Raw genomic sequence first — 24,082 nt, forward strand, 5'->3', positions numbered from 1 at the left:
TGTCTGTGTTGAGCGCTCAGTGGATCTGCACTCGACAGTGCAGCCTAGGCGGAGTAGTCGAACGCAGATTCAGTGAGCGCAGGACAAGCTAGCGAGACAGAAGTTAAGCTCTCCTTGCAACATGGCAAATTGAACCTCCCCCACCCTCATTCAGATCTGCCGTTTGGAACTATTTTGGTTTTCATGTGACGTATGACCCTGAAGGTAAGCGCGTCATGGACTAAAGTAAAACAGTATGTTGGATGTGCCACGCAATGCTCAATTAAATGGGTGGGAGCTAGTGTGTTAGCGCAGTTAGCTCGTTAACGTGCTGGCCGTCCAGCCCCATGCACGGGGCGAGCCGCGGTAGCTCGTTAACGGAGATTTGCTGTGTTGTGGCGTTAACGTCATTTCAACGAGATTAACGCTGACAGCACTAGTGGGAACACAACGAATATGACTGCACATTTACACCGACATCATCCTAGTGCAAAGACAAGTGGAGCCAGACAAAAACAACAAGCATGCATGCTACAAACTTTACCCGAGTCATTTAGACAGCCGTTAGCACATGATTCTCCTTATGGGGACCTGATATGTTTAATATGCTGCTGAGAATATAGCCCAGAAGAAGCGTATAGTATAGCTTTTATTTTGGAAAGAGCCATTTCTCTGTAATAAACTCTCTTTTCCAAAGATGAGTGATTCCTCGATCAGATGCAGGGCTCGCAAAATCGCTAGCCCGACGTCCTGGGGCTAGCGATTTTTCCAGTCGGGCTACCAAAATCTATCTCTGCCCTGCCCGTCGGCCTATCGTACGAAGGAAAAATATATGTCAATGCTTTTGCATTCTTTCAGAAATGTAGCTGGGTAATTATGTCATTGGCATCGGTGAGCCACTGTCAATATGTGACATATTGAAATCGCGTTTGAATTTGCGCTTGTTTTTTGCTTTCACTTTGCAATCGCGCGAACTGTGTATAGAGAGCAACAGCACTGATTGGTGAGTGATGATAATTTGCGCACCAATTCCTCTGACATCGTCTTATCAATCGTTAGCTTACTATGCAAACATGACAAGTGAAATCTCCCGCAGCTTAAACATGTGAGAGGTTGATCGCGCAGAGAATCGCTGAGCGTTATGTGAGTGCGTGTGTAAAAGCAGCAGGATATATATTTCAGTTCTGCTGAGCCAAATAAGACAGGTCAGGGTGAAGAAGTGACAGCCAAAGAAAGGCTTACCACAAAACGGAAAAGTTATGACAAATCAGACTATAAGGCAAAAAGAAAGTGCAGCTTTATGGTTTCATGGACAAAATAATTTCTGTGGTTGCAATATGATGAGCTATATAACCGGGGCTGCACATAAGTGGTCTGCAGGTGCGCATTCGCTGTCAAAATAAAAAACGCGCACAAGATAAGAAGTTGCAACGCGTGTTTGCGTACATAAGATTTTCAGGAGGAGAACAGACATTTGTTTAGAACTCTTAAAGATGTCCAAGAAGCTCCTTTAAGCAATTACTTTGGTGTTCCTCCACCTCCAAAGAAATGTCAGGAGTCCGAACCACAAAAGAAGCACGTATTCTCGGAAAAGTAGTTGCAGGAGGTGAGCTGGCTTCAAACAAATGATGAACGCACAGAGATGTGGTGCGGAATGTGCCGTGAAAATTTAATAAATGACATTAAAAAGGCATGAACATTTTTTTTGTATCGAAAAAATATTGAACCGTGACACCAAAGTATCGAACCGAACCGTGAATTTAGTGTATCGTTGCACCCCTATATATATATATATATATATATATATATATATATATATATATATATATATATATATATATATATATGTATAAGTATCCACATTCTGCTTTCTTCTTCAGGGGTGAGAAGGACAACTCTGCTCCGAAGCTCCATGCTATGCATTTTTGTGATTTCCTCTTTACTAAACAAGACCTTGCTCACTATACCAACCCTTTTAACTTACAACTAACCCCATGTTTCTTTTAATTAATAACAATAACCTTTATAGATACTCATCAGCACATGTGATATTTGGGAAATTTATCACCGGATGAGGCATGCTTTGCTTTCTCACTAACAAAACAAACTGCTTTGACTTTGATCACTGATCAACTTCCAAATGGGTGATGTTGTAAGAAACTGTGGGGGACATGAGGAGAAACAGCTCAGATTTTAAAAACAACAATCATTTCCCAAACAATCATAATCTTCAGTATGCACATTTGGGTCCATAGCTGTCACAAATATAAACAATCAGGGTCACTTGGACAGAGATGAACACTGGCCTGAACAATTGACTCACTGACTGACTCACTTACCCTGCAATTTACCAGTCAATCAACTAAACAGTTGAGAAACAGAGCTAATATTCATTTGCATGGACAAATATACAACTGCATGTGAACACAAACTCAGACACACAAAACTGAAAATGACTACTATAATTACTATTTTTACTGTTTAGCATTATTTTAACAGCAAAACAAAACAGTTATTCTGTTGCGGACACCAAATATATGATCAAACGAGTGCAAAGACTGAAATAGACGCCTTCCTATTTTAAATGTCGGTTATTTAAATTGCCTTTCACAAGATCTGAGATATTTCAGCCTGGAATTTAGAGATATTGTCTTGTTCACAACTAATAATCTTGATACACTCAGTGACATTGTTTACTAAGCTACTGAATTGAGACAGCACATCAACCAAAGTGGAAATGCACATCAGACTTATTTCTAGGTAAAAACAACTATTTCAGCATTTGTGTTCAGTCACTGATGCACTGGTAGGTCTTCTAATGAAGCAATAGCATGGACAAATCAATCAATGGACAAAAGTTAAGTCCACTTCCAGCTCCAAAGCGTCACTAAGTGGCCTTGGTCACAAGATCATTCTGCTGCTACTAGCCAGTGGTGTTTGACTACACACACACATACACAAATACAGGACAGCCACACACACACTGCTGGAATGACATTGTTGTTCATTCAGAGAAGCAGCTTGCTGTCATAGCTGGCTGCGTTTGTTGTTGAAAGGTCCCCTGGGTGGAGATTCCTCTGGGCCTCAGTCATAAGGAGAGGCATCAATGGGAAACCAGTGCGGATAAATGAATGAGTCTGCGGTCAGGTGCTGCTCTGTTATGTGAGTGTTGCAACTGCTGAATGGTTAGCACATCGCACAAGGATGACGAGGACTGAGGGTATCTTAAAAAAGCAAAAATGAAAGAAAAACTGTTTTGTATTATTTTTGTGGTCATTTCTGAACGAAAAATTGTCTTTACATAGAAAGTGCTTAATAGCATGCTAATACCAAGACCTGATCAGTAAGTATCAACATATTAGAGAATTAAATAATCACATGGTGGCTGTGTGATAAAGATCATTTGCTGTAGTATTTTGTTTTTGAACAACATTCAATTTTTAATCTATTTCTTCTACAATTTTTATACTTTGTATATACAGTAATGAAGTGTGACAATGCAATAATGCAATAAATCTCTAGCATGTTTAGAGCAATCACAGTGACTTTATTAGACTACTTATCAAATGTCTGTTAGAAATTGCTAAACTTTAAAAATTAATATCAAAATAATGAATCAATTTATTCCATTGCCACACCAGCAGTCGAATCATTAGATGCACTCTTCATTTTTAACACAGAAAGAGCAAGTTAGTCAAACGCATAAAAACACACATTTCTTGGCATGGAGTACTCAGAGCTTTAAAACTCATAATTAATGCCTCAATAAAAACAATTAGCCACAGGGCAAAATCCTTAAAGCTACAATGAGCTAAGTACTGAATAAAAAAGCTCCTGTTCTTTCTGCAATAAGCTTTAAGAATGTGAAGGAAAACACAGAACCTGCAAAAACGTCCCGGGTCCCTGTGTTTCTTACCTCCACAGAATCATCAGTGATGATTCTCAAACTTTGCTGCATAAATAAATATGTAAACATGAACTCCAGTCAAGTGATTTTAACATCTGAGTTTTTCACTCCTGTTTAAATATTATATAGTTTAAAAATGACTTATTTCATGGTGTATGGTAGGCTACCATACACCATGACACCGAACACATAAATAGCTTTTATCATTTCTCCATAGTTTTTCCACATTTGAAGTGCTTTCATTTAAATGTTTGGGCCAAGAATATCCATTTATCTTCTTAACTGCTTTTCCAAGCTGGGGTCGGAGGAGGGCTGGAGCCTGTCATAACTGTCATGTTGGAGAGGCAGCCTAGACAGATTGCCACAGAGAGGCAAGCATTCACCCTTATATTCTCTCCTACAGACAACTTAGAATCACCAACTAACCTAACAAGCTTGTTTTTGAAATATGGGTGGAAGCTGGAGTACCCGGAGAGAGCATGCAATCTCCATACAGAAAAGCTCCTGACAGCTGGCAGATTCAGACTGAAGACCTCCCTTTCTGTGAGGCTACAGTGCCAACAGTGGTGGTGTACCACTGCACCGTACCTCCCAGTCATATTGTGTTAATGGTACAAAAGAAAAAAAGGCCACAAGCTCAAAACATGGCAGTGCTCATCAGCAAAGCATAACAACAAAGTCCAAGAATGGACTATATGTTCAGGTTTTGCAGCCACATGACCTCTAACTATATGATGCTAGACATTTAATCCTATAGGGTCAACTGAATAAGGCCCCAGCCACACAGGTCTATAGACCATTTACCAACAATCTGACAAACTAAGGATTGTGAGGGAAAAATGTGTACTCTCAGATCGCGGATGGTTTCTGGGTTGTAGTCGTAACCACCACCAGTGAAATCAATTCCTGAAGGCCCGTTCACATAGGTCTAGAACAGGGGTCTCAAACTCCAGTCCTCGAGGGCTGGTGTCCTGCAGATTTTTCCATGTGTCCCTGCTGCAACACACCTGATTAAAATTAGTAGGTCATTAGCAAGACTATAGAACTTGACTGCATGCTGAGATGGCAATTCAACCATTTGATTCATGTTACAGCAGCTTATGAGTAAATGAACATGGTCCAATAAAAGTACTTTTAGAAGTACATTTTTCCAAACACTTACATTTACTTAAATTTACTTGAGTAGGGTTAGGGGTTGCCACTTCAGCATGCAGTCAAATTCTAGAGTCTTGCTAATGACCTCCTAATTTTATTCAGGTGTGTTGCAGCAGGGAGATATGGAAAAGTTGCAGGACACCGACCGTCGAGGACTGGAGTTTGAGACCCCTCGTCTAGAACATGGTTAGACCACTAACCACCAGTTACCAGGGGAAAAATCTTTTACTGGACTGGTTGTTGGAGGCATACACTGCTGCACTAAAATCCTCTGGGCGATTGTTCAGGTTGCTAGCAGAAGACACAAACTTGCTTGCAAACACTAGTCAACTATTTCTTAAGAATGATAGTAAAACTGTGATAAGACCAACACAAACTGGAACCAGAGACTGTCTGCTTTCAAAGTAAAAGCTGCACCTTTCGAAACATCATTCTGCAACACTGAGTTACAACATTTACTCTGGAGGTAAAGATTTTTTTTATTACAGTTTGTGTTTCACCTTTTCAAGTTTTACAACTGCTTGGCTGGCAGCCAATGAAAGTTTGTAGACAAGACTATGTAAACTACAGGCAAAGGTGACAATTCGCTAGTGACCAAAGCAATCACAAAGAGGTTTTCTCAAGCAAATGTTACCTAATGACAACTAGCAACCAACAAGAACCAGTTGCCAAATGGTCAAATAGTAACATTTTCCATCGTAACCACTGGTGCCCCAAAAAAATCATTGACTGTTCTCTCGGCCTATCTGACTGGAATCTGAGTGAGTGATAAAATGCTAAATATTAAATAATGAGAAGCACAAGTGAAAGAAATAAGGATGAAAAACCTCAATAGCTTATATCCGTCAAGCATGACATCAGATGATATCACAGAAGAAAGTTCTGTTTTTTCTGTGAAAGAATACAAAGTGGTTGATTATCAAAACGCAGGCGAAAACAATCAGGAACAAGTGAAGACAATTGCTATAGAGCAGACAATAACAAATAAGAAAATAAAGAAGTAACTAGAAGGACACACAACAGAAAACTAACCTTCACAGTAAAACAACACTAGGACCAAAAAGAAATCAAACAAGAATCCAAGGTACTATTCAAGAAAACCCAGGGCAATGAAAATAATGCATTTCCCAGAAATGATCTAAAATAACTCTTTTTAAATGATTATGGCCTTGACCCTGTAACACTTCAATGGTCATAAATAACTCTTTCACTCATCTTAAGGTCAATTGTCATTAATGATTACAAGTCATAACGTCACACTTTGCACTAAACTTGGTTTTCCGATGACTTTACTAAAGTCAACAAACTCGGCTGTGTCCCTAAAGCAAGAAATTAGAACTTCAAGCTTTGATTAAACAGCCATCTGCAGTGGAAGCACACAGGACAGGAATAATAATTCAAGCTGGACAGTCAGCTGTGGATGGGGTTAAAGCTTAGAGGCTGAATCTGGGCCCGAAGGGTCAGCTGGAGCAGTGGCTGGGGCCTGCAACCCATAGTGGGGCTCTACTAGCAGTTCCCTCTCTTGCTGTTAGTTGGGAGACGCCAGAGAGGGAAAAGGTCCACCGCACGCATACCAAGAGTCCTGAATGACCTAAAAATGCATCTGCGTCTTTACAACAAAGTCAGATAGGCAGATATTTGATTTCTTCCTGCTTGGTTTCTTCATTTGAATGCAGAACTGAAAACAGTCTTGACAACTTAAATGCCTTTGTGTTATTTGTGCCACTTTGAGGAAAAAAGTTTTACTCTGTCTGTTTTCATGCTTGTACAAAATAATTGTGAAAACCTGAGTCAGAGTTCTTCTATGATTTGATACATCCAAATGTATAAGCATGAAAGAGGTGAAGCCACTTGAACTTGAAGACACGTTCTTTAACAAGATAACAAGTGAGCAAAACAACTGAAACGTGGAAAAACTGGTAAAATGTGTAAATTGAAAGCAGAAACCAAACCTATTATTGTGACTGCAGCGGAAAGTAGGTGCAAACCAGGGGCTCAATATTTGGGGCTCATTCCAATTTCAATACTGATCCGAAGGCAGTAAAAAAATTCAGATACTGACAGCAAAACAGATCAAAAAGGTTGTTAACCTTGATAGCATCAACAGCACAACGGGCACTTAATTTTGCACGTGATTACTGAATCATGGTTAATGCCACAGAGTGCTTGTTGTTGGTATCCCGAAAGACATTTTGGACTTTTCCTGCAGAAAAATTATTTTATGATTTCCATAAAAGCATTTATGTCAAGTAGTTACAGCTTACCATATGCTCGATCAGAGCTTTTGTGACTCAAAATTGACCTTTAAGGTGTGATTACACAAACAGGGAAAATTGGTGCAATCAATTATATAGGTATGTGTATGTGTATATATATATGTGTATATATATATATATATATATATATATATATAGATATATAGATATATATATATATATATATATATAGATATAGATATATAGATATAGCATATGGTAAGCTGTAACTAGTTGTCATAAGTAGATAAATGTCAGCTGAACAAGGTAAAATGCTAAGTTATACAATTGTATCATTTGCCTTGTCTCTATCATTGTTTCTGTCAGCAGACAGCGCTATGAGCATTTCAAACAATGAACTCTGAGTCACTCTGCTGGAAAAACTACACCAGAAACTGTTTATAAAATATATATTTTTACATGCTAGGTAACATGCAAATACCAAAAAATCTTTAATAGATTAGTATTGGCTGAAACATTAGTTGGACTCTACTGGAAACCTACATTCAGTTCAGCTAACATGAGCTGCTACGTTTAAGGTTATTGGTAATTATGAGAAGAAGAAAAAAAGGAAAACAATCATATTTGTCATGCGGGGTAAATGTTATTAAAATGTTGTTTTTTGGTTCCATTTCATAGTGGGTTTATTCTTTAATATAACTTTGGTAATGTGAGGGCACGAAATGGTCACATGCACTCATGGCCCATTAGCTTTTGCTAATAAATGCTAATGAGTGGCTGGTGCTGATTTCTGAGAAACTGAAACAGCAGTGTGAGAATTTTCCAAATGTCCCTCAAAATGACTTTGATTACTTTCCTACAGACTTTTACAAATCTATAAAGTTTAATTAATAATTAAATCAGAATTAAACCATAAGAGTAAGTGTGAGGTCCTGATGCTCGGTGCTTTTTTGTCGTTTTAATCATTATCGATGTGTTTCACATTGCCAGCTGAAATAAAAACACTACCACTGCTTAAGTCTCAGGAAAGTAGGCTCCATCAGCTGATTGTAAAAAGCGCTGGTGTCTTTCGGGCCTGTGAAGGGCCCGTCTTGGGCTTTTCCTCTTGCCAGTAAATGGAGAGACGGACAGTGTGCCCGGTGTTATCAATGAAGCCAGCCTCTTGGCTCTCCAAAAAGTGCAGCTTGGAAGGCATCCATAGCAGGGCATTAGGCCTGGAGGTTTGTGTCGTTTGTAATTTATAACACTGAGGGAAATGGGTAAGAGGACAATATGGAGAGAAGAGGGAGAGAGGGAATGTAGGAGGAGGGGGATGGGACTTTGCTACACAAGCAAGTGGCTCTGCTTCCTTTAGTGTGCTGCACAGAGCCTGGTTACTAGGCTGACCAAGCTGCAGAGTCTTCTGTCCCTCTCTGAGGCACAGCCTGAATGGGCCTTATTTTTCTTTTTACTCAAGTCAAAGTTAGACACAAACCAGAAAAAGATACAGTCTTCTGTACAGAAAAAATGCAGTGCTGGAATGTAACTAAGTACTTTTACTCAATGTTTTCTTGGCCAAGTCTCCCTGGAAGAGAAGATTTTAATCTCAAGGAATTTCCTGGTGATTAAAGATTAAATAAAAACACAAAAAAACAAAACTTAAGTACATAACATCTTTTTTTAAAAACTAAATATAGTGAATTGCAATTATCTGACACCTTTAGCAGCCTTCATGATGTTTTGATTCCTTTGTTGATTCATATTTGATCACTACTTCTCTAATAAATGTTTAGACTGGGCAATACATTAATGCTAGAGGAGAGCAAACAAGCAAACAAAAAACCACAACATTTCCATGCTATGGGACTGATTTGTTAGGTAGATGAGAGCACATTTAAACAACAAACCCAGTAAAAACAGCTCTTAAGATTTTTCCTTATAGTCCTTATAGTCCATACAGCCTTATAGTCCAGAAGTCATCTGGACTATAAGGCTTAAAACAAGCAATGTGAAGCAATAATTTGTTCATTCATTTCCATAAGAAGTATATTAAAAAATACATTTTAAATCAAATAACTATGACACTAAAAAGCTGCTTGCACATTAATGCATCACTGGAAAAACCTAATTATATAAAGCATAATTGTATATTAGTCCCAGGCGCTATTCTATAGCCTCAACTTCTTTTGTCTTTAATACATTAAGTGCATCAGCCCATTGTACATTTATACCCAGGATGTAGTAGCAGCTAGTCGCCACTTTTCTCCACATGAGAGAATCAGTAGGATGCCAGTTAATCAGTGCTAATGGCTTTCATTAAGAGGAGTCTCACTATCTCCATGTTTCATTATGGCACGCCATCTCTAGAGCCTGCTAGAGCTTCCAGTGGGACAGACTGACGTAGAGGCGGCGTTACAAATTTGTACATTTCAACCCCTGCTAATAAGACATAATGATTACCGCAATACAGTGATCATCATCACTCTTCTCCTCCTACTAATCATCATACGGCGACACTAATAGCAGCAATTTCCCGTCATTTCATAACAATGACATCATGCACAACACCCAAATTACCCTGATAATATCTTAAAGACATAACCACAGTCAGAGCAAACAGTTCCTCTCAGCAGAGACAAAATGAATGACACTTTGCGTACGACTACATAAAGGATTTTTCTTTATATTAAATATGTAATGGTGGCATTTCAAGTATCAGCTTAAGGACAATTTTTGCTCTTTTTGCCATCAAATGCAAAAAAAGAGCATCTTTTAAGTGTCTTTCCAACAAGATAAGGGTCTTGGTTAAGTGGTTTCTTGCTTTAGAATAGAATTTCTTCTAAAAATCTTGGAATTTAATAACAGCAAAACTTTAGTCTTATAACAATAAATTGGTTAAATTTGGTGCCTTTTTGTGTCTGTGTGTCTGCATGCATGTGTTTTATATTCTGCCATTTGGACGACAGAAACACAAAGTCTTTCTGGTGTATCATCATCATCATCATCAGTCTTTGAACATTTAGTAGCAAAAAAAATATTGGCAAATGCCAATATTCAGATAAAATATTGATTAACGCCAACAGTTCATTTCTCTACTCCCACTAAAGTCTTAGATTATACAATCCCAAAACAGAGGCTGTAAATCAGAGTATCTGCACTATGGAGATGATCATTTCACATTTGTTTAAAGAGGATTAAAGGGCCTATCAAAATTAATAAATTTAAGTACAAATGGATGTAAGTGCAAATATCTCATCTTCCATTCGGGTAACTTACAGTTAAATCCAGGCCAACAGAATAAATGAAAACATGAGGCTGTTCTGTTACATCATACACCTCTCAGCCTCAGTCTCCTGTTACAGTAATACCTGCATGGCCACGTCAATTACAAAGTCTAAATAATCTGTTAACGAAATAACGGGCAGGTGCAGTATGAGCTCTGTTTTGGGAAGCAGCTTATTAAAAGCAACGTGGGGGTGGCTGCATTCTGGATTGCATAATAACAAATTTTTTCATGGCTACAGATCCTAGGCAACATGCGCTGGAAGCAGATTCGGCTCCTTAACTACACGAACAACACAAAATTACAAAAGCCATTCCTTCAGGAGCAGCCATCGTCAGAGACTACCAGAAGTTATATGAGTCACTAATGAGTCTGCACTCAAGTTACTAGGTAGAAATGATGTGAAGTGAGATGCACTGCAGTGTCGAGAAAAAAGAACTGCGGTTTTTAAAATGTGCTCAAGATAGATGTTTGCACCAACACCAGAGACAATACATGACAGTGTTTGGATTTCTGTGCAATGTGTTCTGACCGAAAGAGACCTTACAGTAGTACAGTAATACCACTATACTTTCTACAATAAGTGCCTCAGGTTTATCCCACTCACTTCCTTGGTACAATATGGGACTTTTTCTCAAGTGACTACAGTGATAAAAACCATATTTGTGGATGTTCATAAAAAGCCCATTGTCACAAACAAATAAATCTGCCATACAGAAGCAAGGACGTGAGATTACAGAGGTTTATATCAAAAGTCTTCCATGTCAGATCTCCACACTTGTTACTCTTCAAAGTAACCCTTGATAAAATGTCAACTATAAAGCAACAGAGACCTTTTTGTGTGTTTTAACCCCTTTTGGATAGTAGTGCAGTCTCATTTCTACTATATCTTTGGATGGCTGTGCACAGGTCAAGTTTGGAGGCTAATGCATTTTGGTGCTACTTCCAAATATAGCAAGCTGAAGCTGACATAGTTGTTTGTTTGCAGGAGTTGTAGGCCAGCAGTACTGCTTAATACCACAGCCTACGTGAATAGAGACTGGATCACACCCAAAATCTTAATTTTGACATCAGAATACATTACAGTCAACGAAAAATCTGCAAAACTTCCAGGAAACCTACTTTACATTTATTTTCCAGGAAGAAAATAAATGTAAAGAAAAGTCATAATGCCAGATCAGACAGGCTTTGGTAATGCACTGCGGCTAGATTGACACTCCTTAACTGTTGTACTAATCGGGTCTTAAAAGCCTACTCCACGTTGTACCAGAATCTGAAGAATGTGGGGCAATTCAAAAACTAGTCTTGTAACGCAACAAACTCAAGAGTTTAACCCAGTCAATATCAAAATCAGCAAAGGTCAACAGTGCATCCATTCATTGTTGGGAAAAGTTTGTTTTTTTTGTAATAAGTTACAGATTACTAGTTAACCTGTAATGAATTTATTCTTCATTGATGATGAAGAATAAATGTTTTTATTCTTCATCATCAATGTAGCTTATTGTAGTTACTGTAATTGAAATGCATTTAGTTTTTGATTACTTGTCTAATAAATTAAATTGGGCAATAAAGCAGAAACAGACTTGAGCAACGTCAACAATTTTTTACAGCTTGCAAACAGGGTTTAGACTTGTTTACTAGCAGTAGATTAATGTCAAAGATTAAAAAAAAAAGAAAAGAAAAATCACTGAATTTCTGTACCCTGGCATTGTTGGCGGGTCATAGCATGGCCAGCTCGGATTTTTCACACAAATGTGCACAGAGTTGACTGGTGAATGACAACAAATTCAAACCACAGACACAAAAAACAACGCTAAACACCTTTAGGTGACTGTTGTTGTGATTTGGCGCTGTATATAAAATTGAATTGAACTGAACATTTGAGCACAAATTGCTAATACATCAGCTTTTTGGAACGATCAGTATTAATTACATTTACTGCACAGTCTCACACCAACTTTTATTCTGAATTGACAGAAATTCTACATTTCTGCATTCGTGGATGTCACAAGTAACTAACCAACTTGACTTCACTGCTTGGGAATTACAATAAGTGAGATTTTGGCTACAGCTGGTTTTCATCCATTTAATGAGTTTATGAAAATTAACTTACAAAGTCTTTAAATTTGCATTACAAAATGTACTAACCATTACATCATCTTCATTTCTTTTTCACAATTGTGTTACCCTGGAGCCTAAACAGTTATGAAAAATCAAACTCAAACAACGAGCAAGTATAAGCAATGCTAATAGAAAATGTCAGTTTGTTTGGTTTTTAATCAAATGTTTTTCTTCAGCCAACAAATGTGATGTTTGCTATTAGAGGAGGCCAGGAGGAGCACTGTGTCTTTGTGGATCTAGAGAAAGCATATCACAGCGTAGGGCTGGGCCATATTATACCGTTCACGGTAATACCGGTATAATGTTAGGCAAAGATAGGAAAATGAAATATCGCGATAGAATGGGAGTAAAACGCGCATGCGCAGTGCCTTTGTTTTCATACGCACATGGCCGATTGTTGAGTGAAACAGATGAACCAGAATTGGTTTGTAAAAATGGTGCAACTTCCATGATGTGGAACTGGTTTGGTGTTTGTCCGTCAGATACACAACAAAGCACATTTTTTTGCAGAACATGCAAGCGGCCGTTGTTATTGTCGTATTTGTCGGACTAAGATGCTCTTAAAGCTGGGAGTAATCTGGGTCCTAAACTCCGTATACATTCAGGTCAAACAACACTGCAGCATCACTTAGAGTTAAAAACTGTCTAAATTCTTTCATCTTTAATAAAACGATCAGCATTGCTGCTTTACCAGGTGTAACTATAAAGTTTAACTTCCAGGCATCCATGAAAACAAAAGTTATTACATTTAACGGAGTTAGAAGTTAGCAGGAAGCTAGCGGAAGTTAGCTCGCTAGTTTCGCTAGTTACCTAAGCATGATATTGCATGTTCTGACTGAGAGATTTCTGAAAAAAATCAAACGTACAGCTCTGCTATCACTTCCAACATAAATGAAGACAGGAAACTAAACAGCAGTGACGTTTGTAGGGTTACTGAAGTTGGGCTAGCTGGTATATAATGATGTGCTACGTGATCGCTAGCGACACAGCTATGTTAGCATAACATAAACAGTGAAGCTGGAGGACGAACACTAACACTTTTCCACTTATAAAAGTTAACGTGAAGGTTTTTCATGGTTAGAGACAAATGCAATCGCATGGCAGGATGCTGTAAACGGACCAAACTTCAGTCAGGAGAACAACTGAGATAATCCATCCACAATACGAGGTTAGTCATTAATATACTGCAACAACATGGGAATAGAGCCGCTGCCAGAGAATTCAACATTAAGGAATCAATGGTACAGAAGTGGAGGAAGCAAGAAGAATGAGTTTAATAAAGTTTGATTTATCTGACTGCTTTGTTTCGCTTAATGTGCCTTATAATCCCGTGCACCTTATGGTCCGAAAAATGCGTACTGCACACTGCAGTTTAATGTTGCAAAGCACCTCTTTTTAACTTCAGTGGATATTATACATGGTTATGCTCAGGATATGTCAGCCCATTTCTACTGGAAATGCCTTTTGGTTAAACTTTCAGCAAGGAATTTGCATTTGCACTGTTACATTTTTATAAAGCTTTAATGTACATAAAAACCAGCTTCTTGTTTAAGTGAAAATAAATGGAAGGTTGTCTTTTTGCGCTAGTAATGTTGTGGAGTTGTATTTTGTCTCGCATCAATTATATCGTCGGTTATATCGTTATCGCAAATTTTCAAATATATATCGTGATAAATATTTTTGGCCATATCGCCCTGCTCTATCACAGCGTGCCAAGAGAGGAACTGTGGTACTGCATAAGGAAGTCAGGAGCGGCTGAGAAGTACGTGAGTGTGGAGCAGGACATGTATGAGGACAGCAAGAGAGTGGTGAGGTGTGCAGTAGGAGTGACAGATGGGTTCGAGTGAAAGGCGGAGTAGCATTACATCAAAGATCGGCTCTGGGCCCCTTCTTGTTTGCAATGGTGATGAAGAGATTTATAGATGACGTCAGGAAAAAAACTTTGTAGATTATGATGTTTGCAGACAACACTGCGATCTATAGTTGGAGTAGGGAGCAGGCGGAAGAGAGTCTGCAAAGGTGGAGAGAAGAGGAATGAAAGTCAGAATACACAAGTTTGAATGAGAGGGAGACCGATATAATAGTGAGGATGCAATTAGGAGAGGTAGTGACGGTGGATGAGTTTAAATAGGCATGGTGGAGCAGATGGAGACGAGTGTTGGGTTGATTTATCAGAGAAGGGTAGGGGAAGATGTAGTCAGACTTGCTTTGATACATTATTTAGAGACAGGGGCACTGACAAAAACACAGGAAGGGGATCTATAATAATGATAATAATATATGGGACATGCCTCTCTGCCAGACAAATATAGTGTATTACAGAGTTTAAGTGGTGCAGAGGGTGGTCAGGATTATCCATGATGGATAACAGTGACCTCCTCGCTACACCAGCTCCACAAGTTCCAATTTGCAGCCAGTAATAGAGCCGGCCTTACTAATCAGTTTGTTCTGTTGGTGTCACCACCTGATGATGATTTCCCAGCAAACCACAGCAAAGTCCACCGTGCTCACCACAATTAACTGATAAAAAAAAAAAAATCACCTTTGTTTTGATTGACAGATTGAAGGCTCTCAGCTTCCTTAGGAACTAAAGTCTGCTCATTCCCTTTTAGTATATAGCCTCCAGTTCAGCCCAGGTACTTATACATCTGTACTACGTCAGTATCCTGTCCCATGATAGACACAGGTCATGAAGCCATTCTCTTCCTTCTGAAGTCAATAACCATCTTTCTGGTCTTATTCACATTAAGAAGCAGACAGTTCCTTCCAGACAGTTACACAAAAATCATCAACTAGTTCTTTGCCCTCCTCCTTCTGCCACATAAACATCCAACAACTACAGAACTGTTACAGCATCTCTATATCTGCCATGAACTGCAGGTGTACAATGTGAACAGCAATGGAGACAGGACAGAGACCTTTCTGCACAGCTGCTTTAGTACACATCGACAAATCAGACAGAGCACCGCTCAGTCTCACATACTGTGACCTGTCTGCCAGGTGGCCAGTAATCCATGAGATGGTGGATGCATTTACTCACACGTAGCTTCTCTTCTCGTATCATCCAGTTCTGCATCTCTGCACTCCATTGTACATATATACACAAAGTATTTTCTAGTGAATGCTTTCTAGTTCTGTTCTTTCTACAGCATTTCCATCCTCAGCTTTTTTCAGTAAGGAGTCTTAATGCCATTGTTTACCATTTTTAAAAAATGTTTTTCCAGCACCTGAAAGCATATGATCTGCGCAAATTGCTGGTGAACACAATGTGGAATTAAGGGAGAGGATCTGTTCCACAATAGTTCAGAATGTGTTAATGTAACACACTCAAGTCTGTTAGGGTCTGTTGGGATATGACAGACAATAATTTCCTCACTGGACAGTCTGCGCTAGGATCTGTGCAGATGTCCGAATCCCTGTCTGTTTTTTTGTGTGTCTTATCTAAGCCATCAACTGTTATGCATGCACACCTTTAAGTAAGTATAATAGGATAAGTATTATAAGTATAATAGGAATAGCTACTCAGCCATGGTGTCTCCAGCTGTCCATGTCTATGTCCACAACTTGGTATAATCAAGGCTTTAAGCAGTACAGTATACCAGCTCATATGACCACAGATCAGCCACAGATAGACATTTTTCTTTACATCAACTCTTTATTCAAGTCTGTGATCATTTTGAGACCATAAATGATATCCCTGAAAAGATGATGTGAGTACTTTTGCACTTTATTCATTAACCTCAAAGACAGCTTATCATGTAAAACATGTAAGTATATACATGTAAGATTTCAGTGGGCCTGGTCAGTCTCTCTCACATTAGATAATCATGCTGGTTACCTCAACACATGAAGATTACCAATGCTTTTTCAGGTGTTGTCAGCACGTGGCCTTTAAAGGGTAGTTATTAAATAATTCTCCATAATGTAGTACTGTGCTTACTATATATAAACTCTACTTTCTCAAAAACTCAAACAATTTTCTGGTATTCCCAAATGATTAAGTTAATAAATGACTTGTCTGGTTCAATCAGCAACAATAAGTGAACTAACCGCATGAATTAACGGCAACTAGTGAACTAGAAAAATCCTTTGTCAGGTGTTGTCTTAATACAAAGAAAAGCAATGAAAATTTCATCGTGACGGATTACATAATGCGCTTTCAACAGGCTTCTCCAAAACTACGCCCAGAGCCAGAAAATCTGGCGGCAGTGAGTTATTCATCGCTTTTAGTAAACGGGCTAAAACACGCATTAACAACTTGTGTGGGCCTTTAAACTGAGTCACAGACAAGAAGTTACCAAACAACAGGTTACTACAACAGAGGTTTTCTGGCTTCTTTCTCAAAGACCTCCTAAAAGGGCTGCAGAAACAGAGGAATATGTTTACAAGTGAATCATTTTTGTTCTTATAAACCATGCAGACAGGTGCCTGAACAAATAAGCAGAAATCACAAGTGATATGATTATAAAAAGATAAGTGTTTAAATAATAAATAAATGCAGAGTGTTGGTTTTTTTTTAAATGATATTACATTCCACTCGAGAGAAAATCTGCAGCCGATGCCGTCTTCTGTAATACCAAGTATAGTGAAATGCAGACAACCTTTGATTCGAGGTAATTAGTTCTGATAAAGTGAGCGGCTGGCAGAAGAAGTCACGCTGAGTTCAAAGGGGTGTCCCTCATCAGGAAACATTAAGTGTTCTTACCAACATGATGTCATTTAATCCCAACACTTGATGCAGCGTTAAAAACCGAGGGTTACCAGGCAAACAATCCATCACGCTTTTTAGACATTTGCTATGACATGCTCCACACAAACCCCCAGAAAGAATAAAAACATTAAAAAAACGCAACACACACAAACTGCTGTCAGTATTTCAACAAGGCCCAAAAGAGAAAAAATGAGTTTCACTTTAAGACAAAGTCCTAAGCAAAGAGCCTGCAAGGCTGCTGAATCTGAATTAAGCATAGATTGGCCTATATTGCAGCAATTAGGGAACTAGTTCAAGTCGTGCCAGTTCTCATGTAGGTTCTTTTACACTGGGGACTTTTACTCTAAAATAGTGAAGAATACAGTGCAGTCTGGGCTAGGAAACAGTGGTTGAATTGAAAAGACCACGGTGGAATGAACTTTTCATTTAACAGCAGAAAAGGTTTGCAGATGAGTGCTGTGCTTTGAAAGAAGAATGTGGCATAATAGCTTGTAGGCATGACTAAACAGTATGCACGTGAAATAACATATTTATCACCAGCACGCAGGAGAATAACCGCATCAATCACACACGCGATTTGAAAATAGGAGATAAGATAAACTGACTCTAAGTGCCCGTGCATCTGATGCTGCACGAGTGGCCCGGCTTCCCCAGAATCAGAAAGCAGAGTGGTGTAGAGGAACATGTGTGCAACCTGATTTGAGCTCTCATGCCTACGGTAAATCCATTCCTCCTCTCAAAAAGCTTGGAACACTGTATGTGAAGGGGTGACTAACTTGCACTTTCAGGAATATCGCACATAACTGGAAGCCAGAAGGGCAGCTAAATTCCTGTTTTTGCCCCAGCTACTTGGTTTTGTCCCAAAAGGCACTCACTGACCCACTCATTAACGGGTAAAGCTGCAGCTTGACAAGAAACCCCCAGATGACAGTAATTGTTGCAGTCGCAGATGGAGAGCAATTAATGAAGGGTCAGAAGTTTCCAGAAGTGTGTTTGCCTGCATTAAACACCTCCTGTATGAATCTCACTGTAACCCTTGACCTAGGACCTCGATGGAGCTGGGTAAAACATAAGCAGGGGCACGTTGATTATGGTGGCTTCTCTATATTTCAAGTAAAATGAGCACTTCTGAGAATCTTTTTAAACCTTAACAAAGAGTAGAATCAGCATCACGGTGAATTATGTAATGCTGCACAGTCTGAAATCCTCTCTTACAAATCCACAACTGTGAAGAGGAACCAACTTATGAAAAAAGTTCTGATCCGATGCTCTAACACAGTCTCTACCGTGAGCAGCATGTTTTGGGACTGTTTCTTTTTTTTTTTTGTAACCGACTCCAAACGACTATGCAGCTCCGCAAGCGGCATCAAATTAATTAACAATGACTTACAATACAAAGCACTTTGAACTGAGTGTGTGCTGTGAACAGAGCCAGATTGACGGGAAACTTTGACCCCGCAGGCCTCCCCACAGCAGTTGCTTATGACTTGCCTCCCTTGAATTCCCCTCTGGTGCACTGCCAGCAGCACAGACGCTATACCCTCCAGAGCTGAGTGTTTATGATTAAGTATGCAGGTGTAATGATGCGAAAACTTAATGTATGCGTCTTTTAGTGGGAGTATGTGAACAGAATTCACAAATTGCAACTAACTACTGCAAACAGATACACCCGGTTACCCATTTACAAACATATCTGAGATGAATGGAGCTGAATTATTTAAAGCATCATTATGCAACAAGACACTCTCTCTGCTAACGGGCAAAATACTTCTACAGAGAAAAACTTCACATTATTTTATTAATTGTCTCTTTTTAAGTATTTCAAACCAAAGTATGTCACGGCTGCTTAGGCAGCAGCTTTTATTTAAACATAAACTCAGTGTTAGGTATGTAGCAAGTGTTTGGATGCTGAGGACGGAACATGAACCGATGCCCCGGGATATTTAATGAGGTGCATGCAGATGTTTTAAACTCCGACCACATCTGCAGCTTGTGCACAAACTGAGGAATGACTCTAAAGCAAACTAAGCACGAGTGGAACAGTGGTGCAGTGGTTATGAATATCGCCTCATAGCAAAAGGGCCCTGGATTTGAGACTGTCAGCTGCCTGGCATCTTTATTTGTTTGGTATGTGGATGCTGTCCCTGCGCCTGTGTGGGATCGCTCCATTCTCATTAGGCTAATTAGTGATTCTAAATTGCCTGGAAGCATAAGCGGCTGTCCTTTTCTCTCTGTGATAGATGGGTGACCAGTCAAGGTTGTACCCCACCTCTTATCCTATGACAGTTGGGATAAGCTCCAGGCTAGCATGGCCCTGAACTGGATAAGGAGTTAAGAAAGTGGATAGATAGAAAAATATGCATCGAATTAAAAAGAGTAGAAAACGGTTTGTCTTAGTTTATTGTTTTTTTGTCGAAACAAATTGTGCAGGAGTGTAATTATTAATTACTAAATCTCCATCAGAGCAAGGCACATTTTCCTTCCTTAAGAAGAAAATGTAAAAGTAAATATGTAAGAAAAATTGTGTATGTTTCTGTTCTGTGTCCTGTGTACTGTTTGTTTGTATATGTGTCTTTTTGGCTGCTGTTACAACCAAATTTCCCCTTGTGGGACAATTAAAGGATTATTCTATTTTATTCTAAAATGTTGCTACCTTACAAAAATAAAAACTTCACACAAGTTTCTGTGTCACTGAAATATGGTGACTAATGAATCAACAACCCAATTATTTTCTTTTCACTAGCAGGGACCACATCCTCGGTAACGATGGGCGATGAGGGATGAGGAAGTGTGACTGGTGCTGCGGTTTGGGGAAGGCCTCGAAGGGGACTGGCGACGGCTCTCGGGCCGGGCAGATCCCCATGTACTAACGAGAAATGAATGAAGGAAAGGAAGAGAGGAGAAGAGGAGAAGAGAGGGAAAAATGAGGGGGAAGGGTGGGGCGTGAAAATGAGAACAGCAGGTATTGGAGGAGGGGGGCTTTTATAGGCTGAGGCCGGAGGGGGCGTGAAGGTAGGAGTGTTCCCACTCCTGAAATTCAGATGATATCTCCACCAAAACAGTTCCCAGTTAATGTTCTGCAATATTACTTATCAATGAAGTGACTTGTGGATTCAGCGCCATTGTGTAGCACACACACACACACACGCACACACACACACACACACACACACACACACACACACACACACACACACACACACAGGAACACAAGTAAACACAAACATTCAAATATTCACTAAATGGTTGTAACACACAAAATCTTAGTCATCAGATGTCTACTACAATCACAACAGAGATATGTAATAATAAAAAGAAATTGCAAACATTTGCCGATCTTAGTATTCTGATAAAATAACAGGATGGTGAACTTTCTCTGTTGACTCAGAAAACTGGTGCATGTCTGTGACTAGTCAGCTGTAATGAAAATAAATAAACAAACACCCCCCTCCCCAAATAGTATATTATGTAATGCTAATTTGGCAGAGGAACTACACCTAATTTCTGGTAATGGAGCTCGCTGATTTGTTCTGTTTTTCCTCCCAATTAATCCTCTTAAAGTGAAGCGAATATTCTAATAAGCGCACAACAGTCATGTTTTTTCCCCCTAGTTTTAAGAGTTCATAAATCAGCTGCTGACAGGTGTGTCTGTATATGCATCAGTCCAGTCCAGCACCAAATCTACAAACCCTTTCCAGGAATAACTTAGTCAGAAGCAACAACAGTGAGGGGGTTGGCTATGCAAAACATCAGATAAACCGTGGGTGAGGTAAACATCTTTCTCAAACACCATGCGCATACAAATACACACAGCACACGGGGGGCTTGAGGGTGTTAGAGGTTGTTATTCATTATCCACACGACTGCATTCCAGGATTGGACAAAAAAAGAGTTATCGCCACCATCACTCTGAAGCAAGCGCATGAGAGGCAGACAGGGATTTAAGCAGGTTCTCAAACAAGATGCCCCCACCTGATAACCTCAGTGCTGCTGTTGCACTATTCCCACATGTCCTAATGCATTTACAAATGAGAGAGAGCAAGAGATGAAAGGAATGGGAAAGTGTGAAAAGGGTTGAATAGGAGGAGGGCAAGGCATGAGGAGGAAAAGCAGGAGGGGAGAGAGAGAGTGTGAACATTAACACTTAATGGAAGTGATGGAGAATGATAAGGACACCTGCTTCTCCACTTTACAGGAAGTGACCTGTGAAGATGTGGCATCTACACCTGTGGCAGATTCAGTGTTGTCTGAGGGGGAAAGAACCTTTGCTGCTACCTCCCTCATCTCTTTTTCCTTCAGTACAAGAAATTATTGAGGAATTCCTCTTCCTTCTTTTTATTGCTCAATATCTGATTTTAGACATTTGACCTATAGATACACCACATGCACTCAGTGACTCCTTGCATCATAAACGATTACATAACTCATGTATCTACCTTGCCTTATCCAACAAAGAGAGTGGTCATGTGAAAGACCTGCCTAGAACAGACATCAACCTTTAACACATTCCAGGTGTCAAAGGTTGTTGCAAAACTCTCTTACCTTTTTTAAACTCCTCCAGCATTGCGTCAAGCTTGGTGTCATTGAACACAAAATGCAACGGGTGGCTGTAAAACTTTGTGATGGTTTTGAGCGGAGTGCAATCATCCGGGTCCACGAAGGCCAGGTCCTTGACCAAGAGCAGATCCACTATATTGGACCTCTCGCCCTCGAAAACGGGGATGCGCGTGTAGCCGCTCTTCATTATCTCGGACATGGTATTGAAGTCCAGCGTTGCATCCCCAGGAATCATGAAGCAATCCCTCAGCGGCGTCATCACGTCCTCTACAGTCTTAGTCCTGAGCTCCAGCGCGCCCTGGATGATGTTCAGCTCCTCTTTCACCAGATCGTTGTAGGGGTCCGTGACGCGCAGCATCTCCAGAAGCTTCTCTCTGTTGTACACGGTTCCTATCTCCTGTCCGAGCAGGTAGTCCAGCAGCTTACTGACTGGGTAGGACGCAGGGAAGGTAAGCAGCATGAAGAACTTGGTGAGGAATATGGTGTTGGCTCCCACAGCGAGGCCGTGCCTGGAGCAGATGGCCTGTGGCACAATTTCCCCAAAAATGACTATACCGATGGTGGACATGACAACAGCAATCAAGCCCGAACCGGCGATATCATCCAGCAAGATGGTTAGCGTGGTGTTCACTAACACGTTCCCGAGCAGAAGAGAGCATAGCAAATAATTCCCTTGGCTCCTGACCGGCTCTATTTTTTTGGCGTAATTCTTCTCCCTTTCCGTGCCGCAGTTCTGCACTATCTGGAGTTCCATGGGGTCCAGAGCCATGAGCCCCAGGTTCAGCCCGCTGAACATACCGGACAGGCAAAGCAACATGGAGATGAAGATGACCTGGAGCCAGAAAGGCAGCAGAAACTTTTTCTCCTCCACCACTATCACTTTGGTGTCATCCCCATCGTGGTAGATCCAGGTGTTCTCTGTCCGCGGGTCGTGCATCCCGGCCACGGCTGGTGTCGAGGTGGCGATGCAAAGGTAATACGTTTTACTCCTCTCCGTCTTTCGCAAAGGTTTGACCTCAATTTCAACTATACCGGATGTCTTTCGATTCAGGATGATGTAGGGCAATATCATTATATCCGAAGTCCTAAAACCACAGGGGTGCAAGCCGGACGAGTCCTCCTGGCTCTGGTTATCCCCCGAGGAGCTGTCAATGCTCCCAATCACCCGGCTCCGCTCATGTTCCGTGAAAGCAATTTTGGACCAGGTCTCGTTGTTGATGTTCTGCCCGTACACTCTTAATTTTACCCGAGAGCGCTCACTCACCCGCAGGTAGCCCTTATCCATGAAGGAAATGTCGTCCGTGTCCTCCAGTCGGAGCCCTATGATGACGGTCTCCTCGGACCCTTCCTTGCCACTTGTCGGGGTGACACAGCAGCCAGTGACAGTTAAGAAAATCATCGCCAAAGCTCGGACCCGGTTAAGTGACGCCATTTTTGCAGCGGTGGGTGCTTGGGATAACGGTTCTGCCATATTGATAACAACTGGCAACCAACCTCCTGAATGAAAAGGGCTTTTAAAAATCAGAGCCAGTCGGAGTCCGCCTTCATCTCCGCCCAGGGTTGCCGTGACTTGTGCATCGGGACCTGCTCGTTCCCACTACGTGTCCGACACTGATGACTCGCGAGCGCAGGCTTACGGGCCAACTCGTGCCTCCCCTGGTGTCCCCGATACAGGCGACGGCGACGACCAATCGGGCGGTTCCGCTGGCCGGGAGGCGGGGCGTCCGCAGCCTCCTTGACGAATCAAATTCCAAAACAAGTGCACCTCATGTTAGGAGACAGATAGGACTTTACTCGTGACTTCTTAAAACATATCATGCTAGAAAAGACAACCACAATACCCGGTCTAAATGTTTAAAAAAGGCACGTGCAAAGATTAAAGGTTAACTAAAATAAATACTACAACATGTTTTATCTATATAGACTATCAAAGGTTGGGACATGTTAATTTGTTTTCCTCCTATCGCATTGCATCATACTGCATGCTGAAACTCCGAAGCACTATCTATATCATGTCTCATTTTAATGACAGGTATTACAGTGGACAGTAATATGTTCTTAGACTGACTAACTTGAAGAGGTTAAAGTTGTCAAAACCATTAAACACATATACATATACGTCATTGAGATGTGTAATACAAAAAACAATTTCTTTAATACAATTATCTCTTATT

At 40.3% G+C, this 24,082-nt stretch overlaps 1 protein-coding gene across 4 annotated transcripts in view; it reads right to left on the reverse strand.

Moving 5' to 3' along the window:
- Positions 1–23,687, reverse strand: part of cnnm2b (cyclin and CBS domain divalent metal cation transport mediator 2b) — a 50,114-nt gene extending 26,427 nt beyond the window's left edge. For 2 of the 4 annotated variants that reach the window (XM_026170091.1, XM_026170090.1), the window contains exon 1: positions 21,894–23,687. In XM_026170091.1, coding sequence (XP_026025876.1) covers positions 21,894–23,379 — 1,486 coding nt within the window. In that variant the 5' untranslated portion in view covers positions 23,380–23,687. Of the gene's footprint in view, positions 1–2,504; positions 3,204–14,298; positions 14,652–21,323; positions 21,365–21,893 lie in introns of those variants that run through there. The other 2 variants (XM_026170093.1, XM_026170092.1) reach the window with 2 other exon arrangements.
- Between the last annotated feature and the right edge of the window lie 395 nt (positions 23,688–24,082).

The sequence above is a fragment of the Astatotilapia calliptera genome, chromosome 6, assembly GCF_900246225.1.
Source record: "Astatotilapia calliptera chromosome 6, fAstCal1.2, whole genome shotgun sequence".
NCBI lineage: Eukaryota > Metazoa > Chordata > Actinopteri > Cichliformes > Cichlidae > Astatotilapia > Astatotilapia calliptera.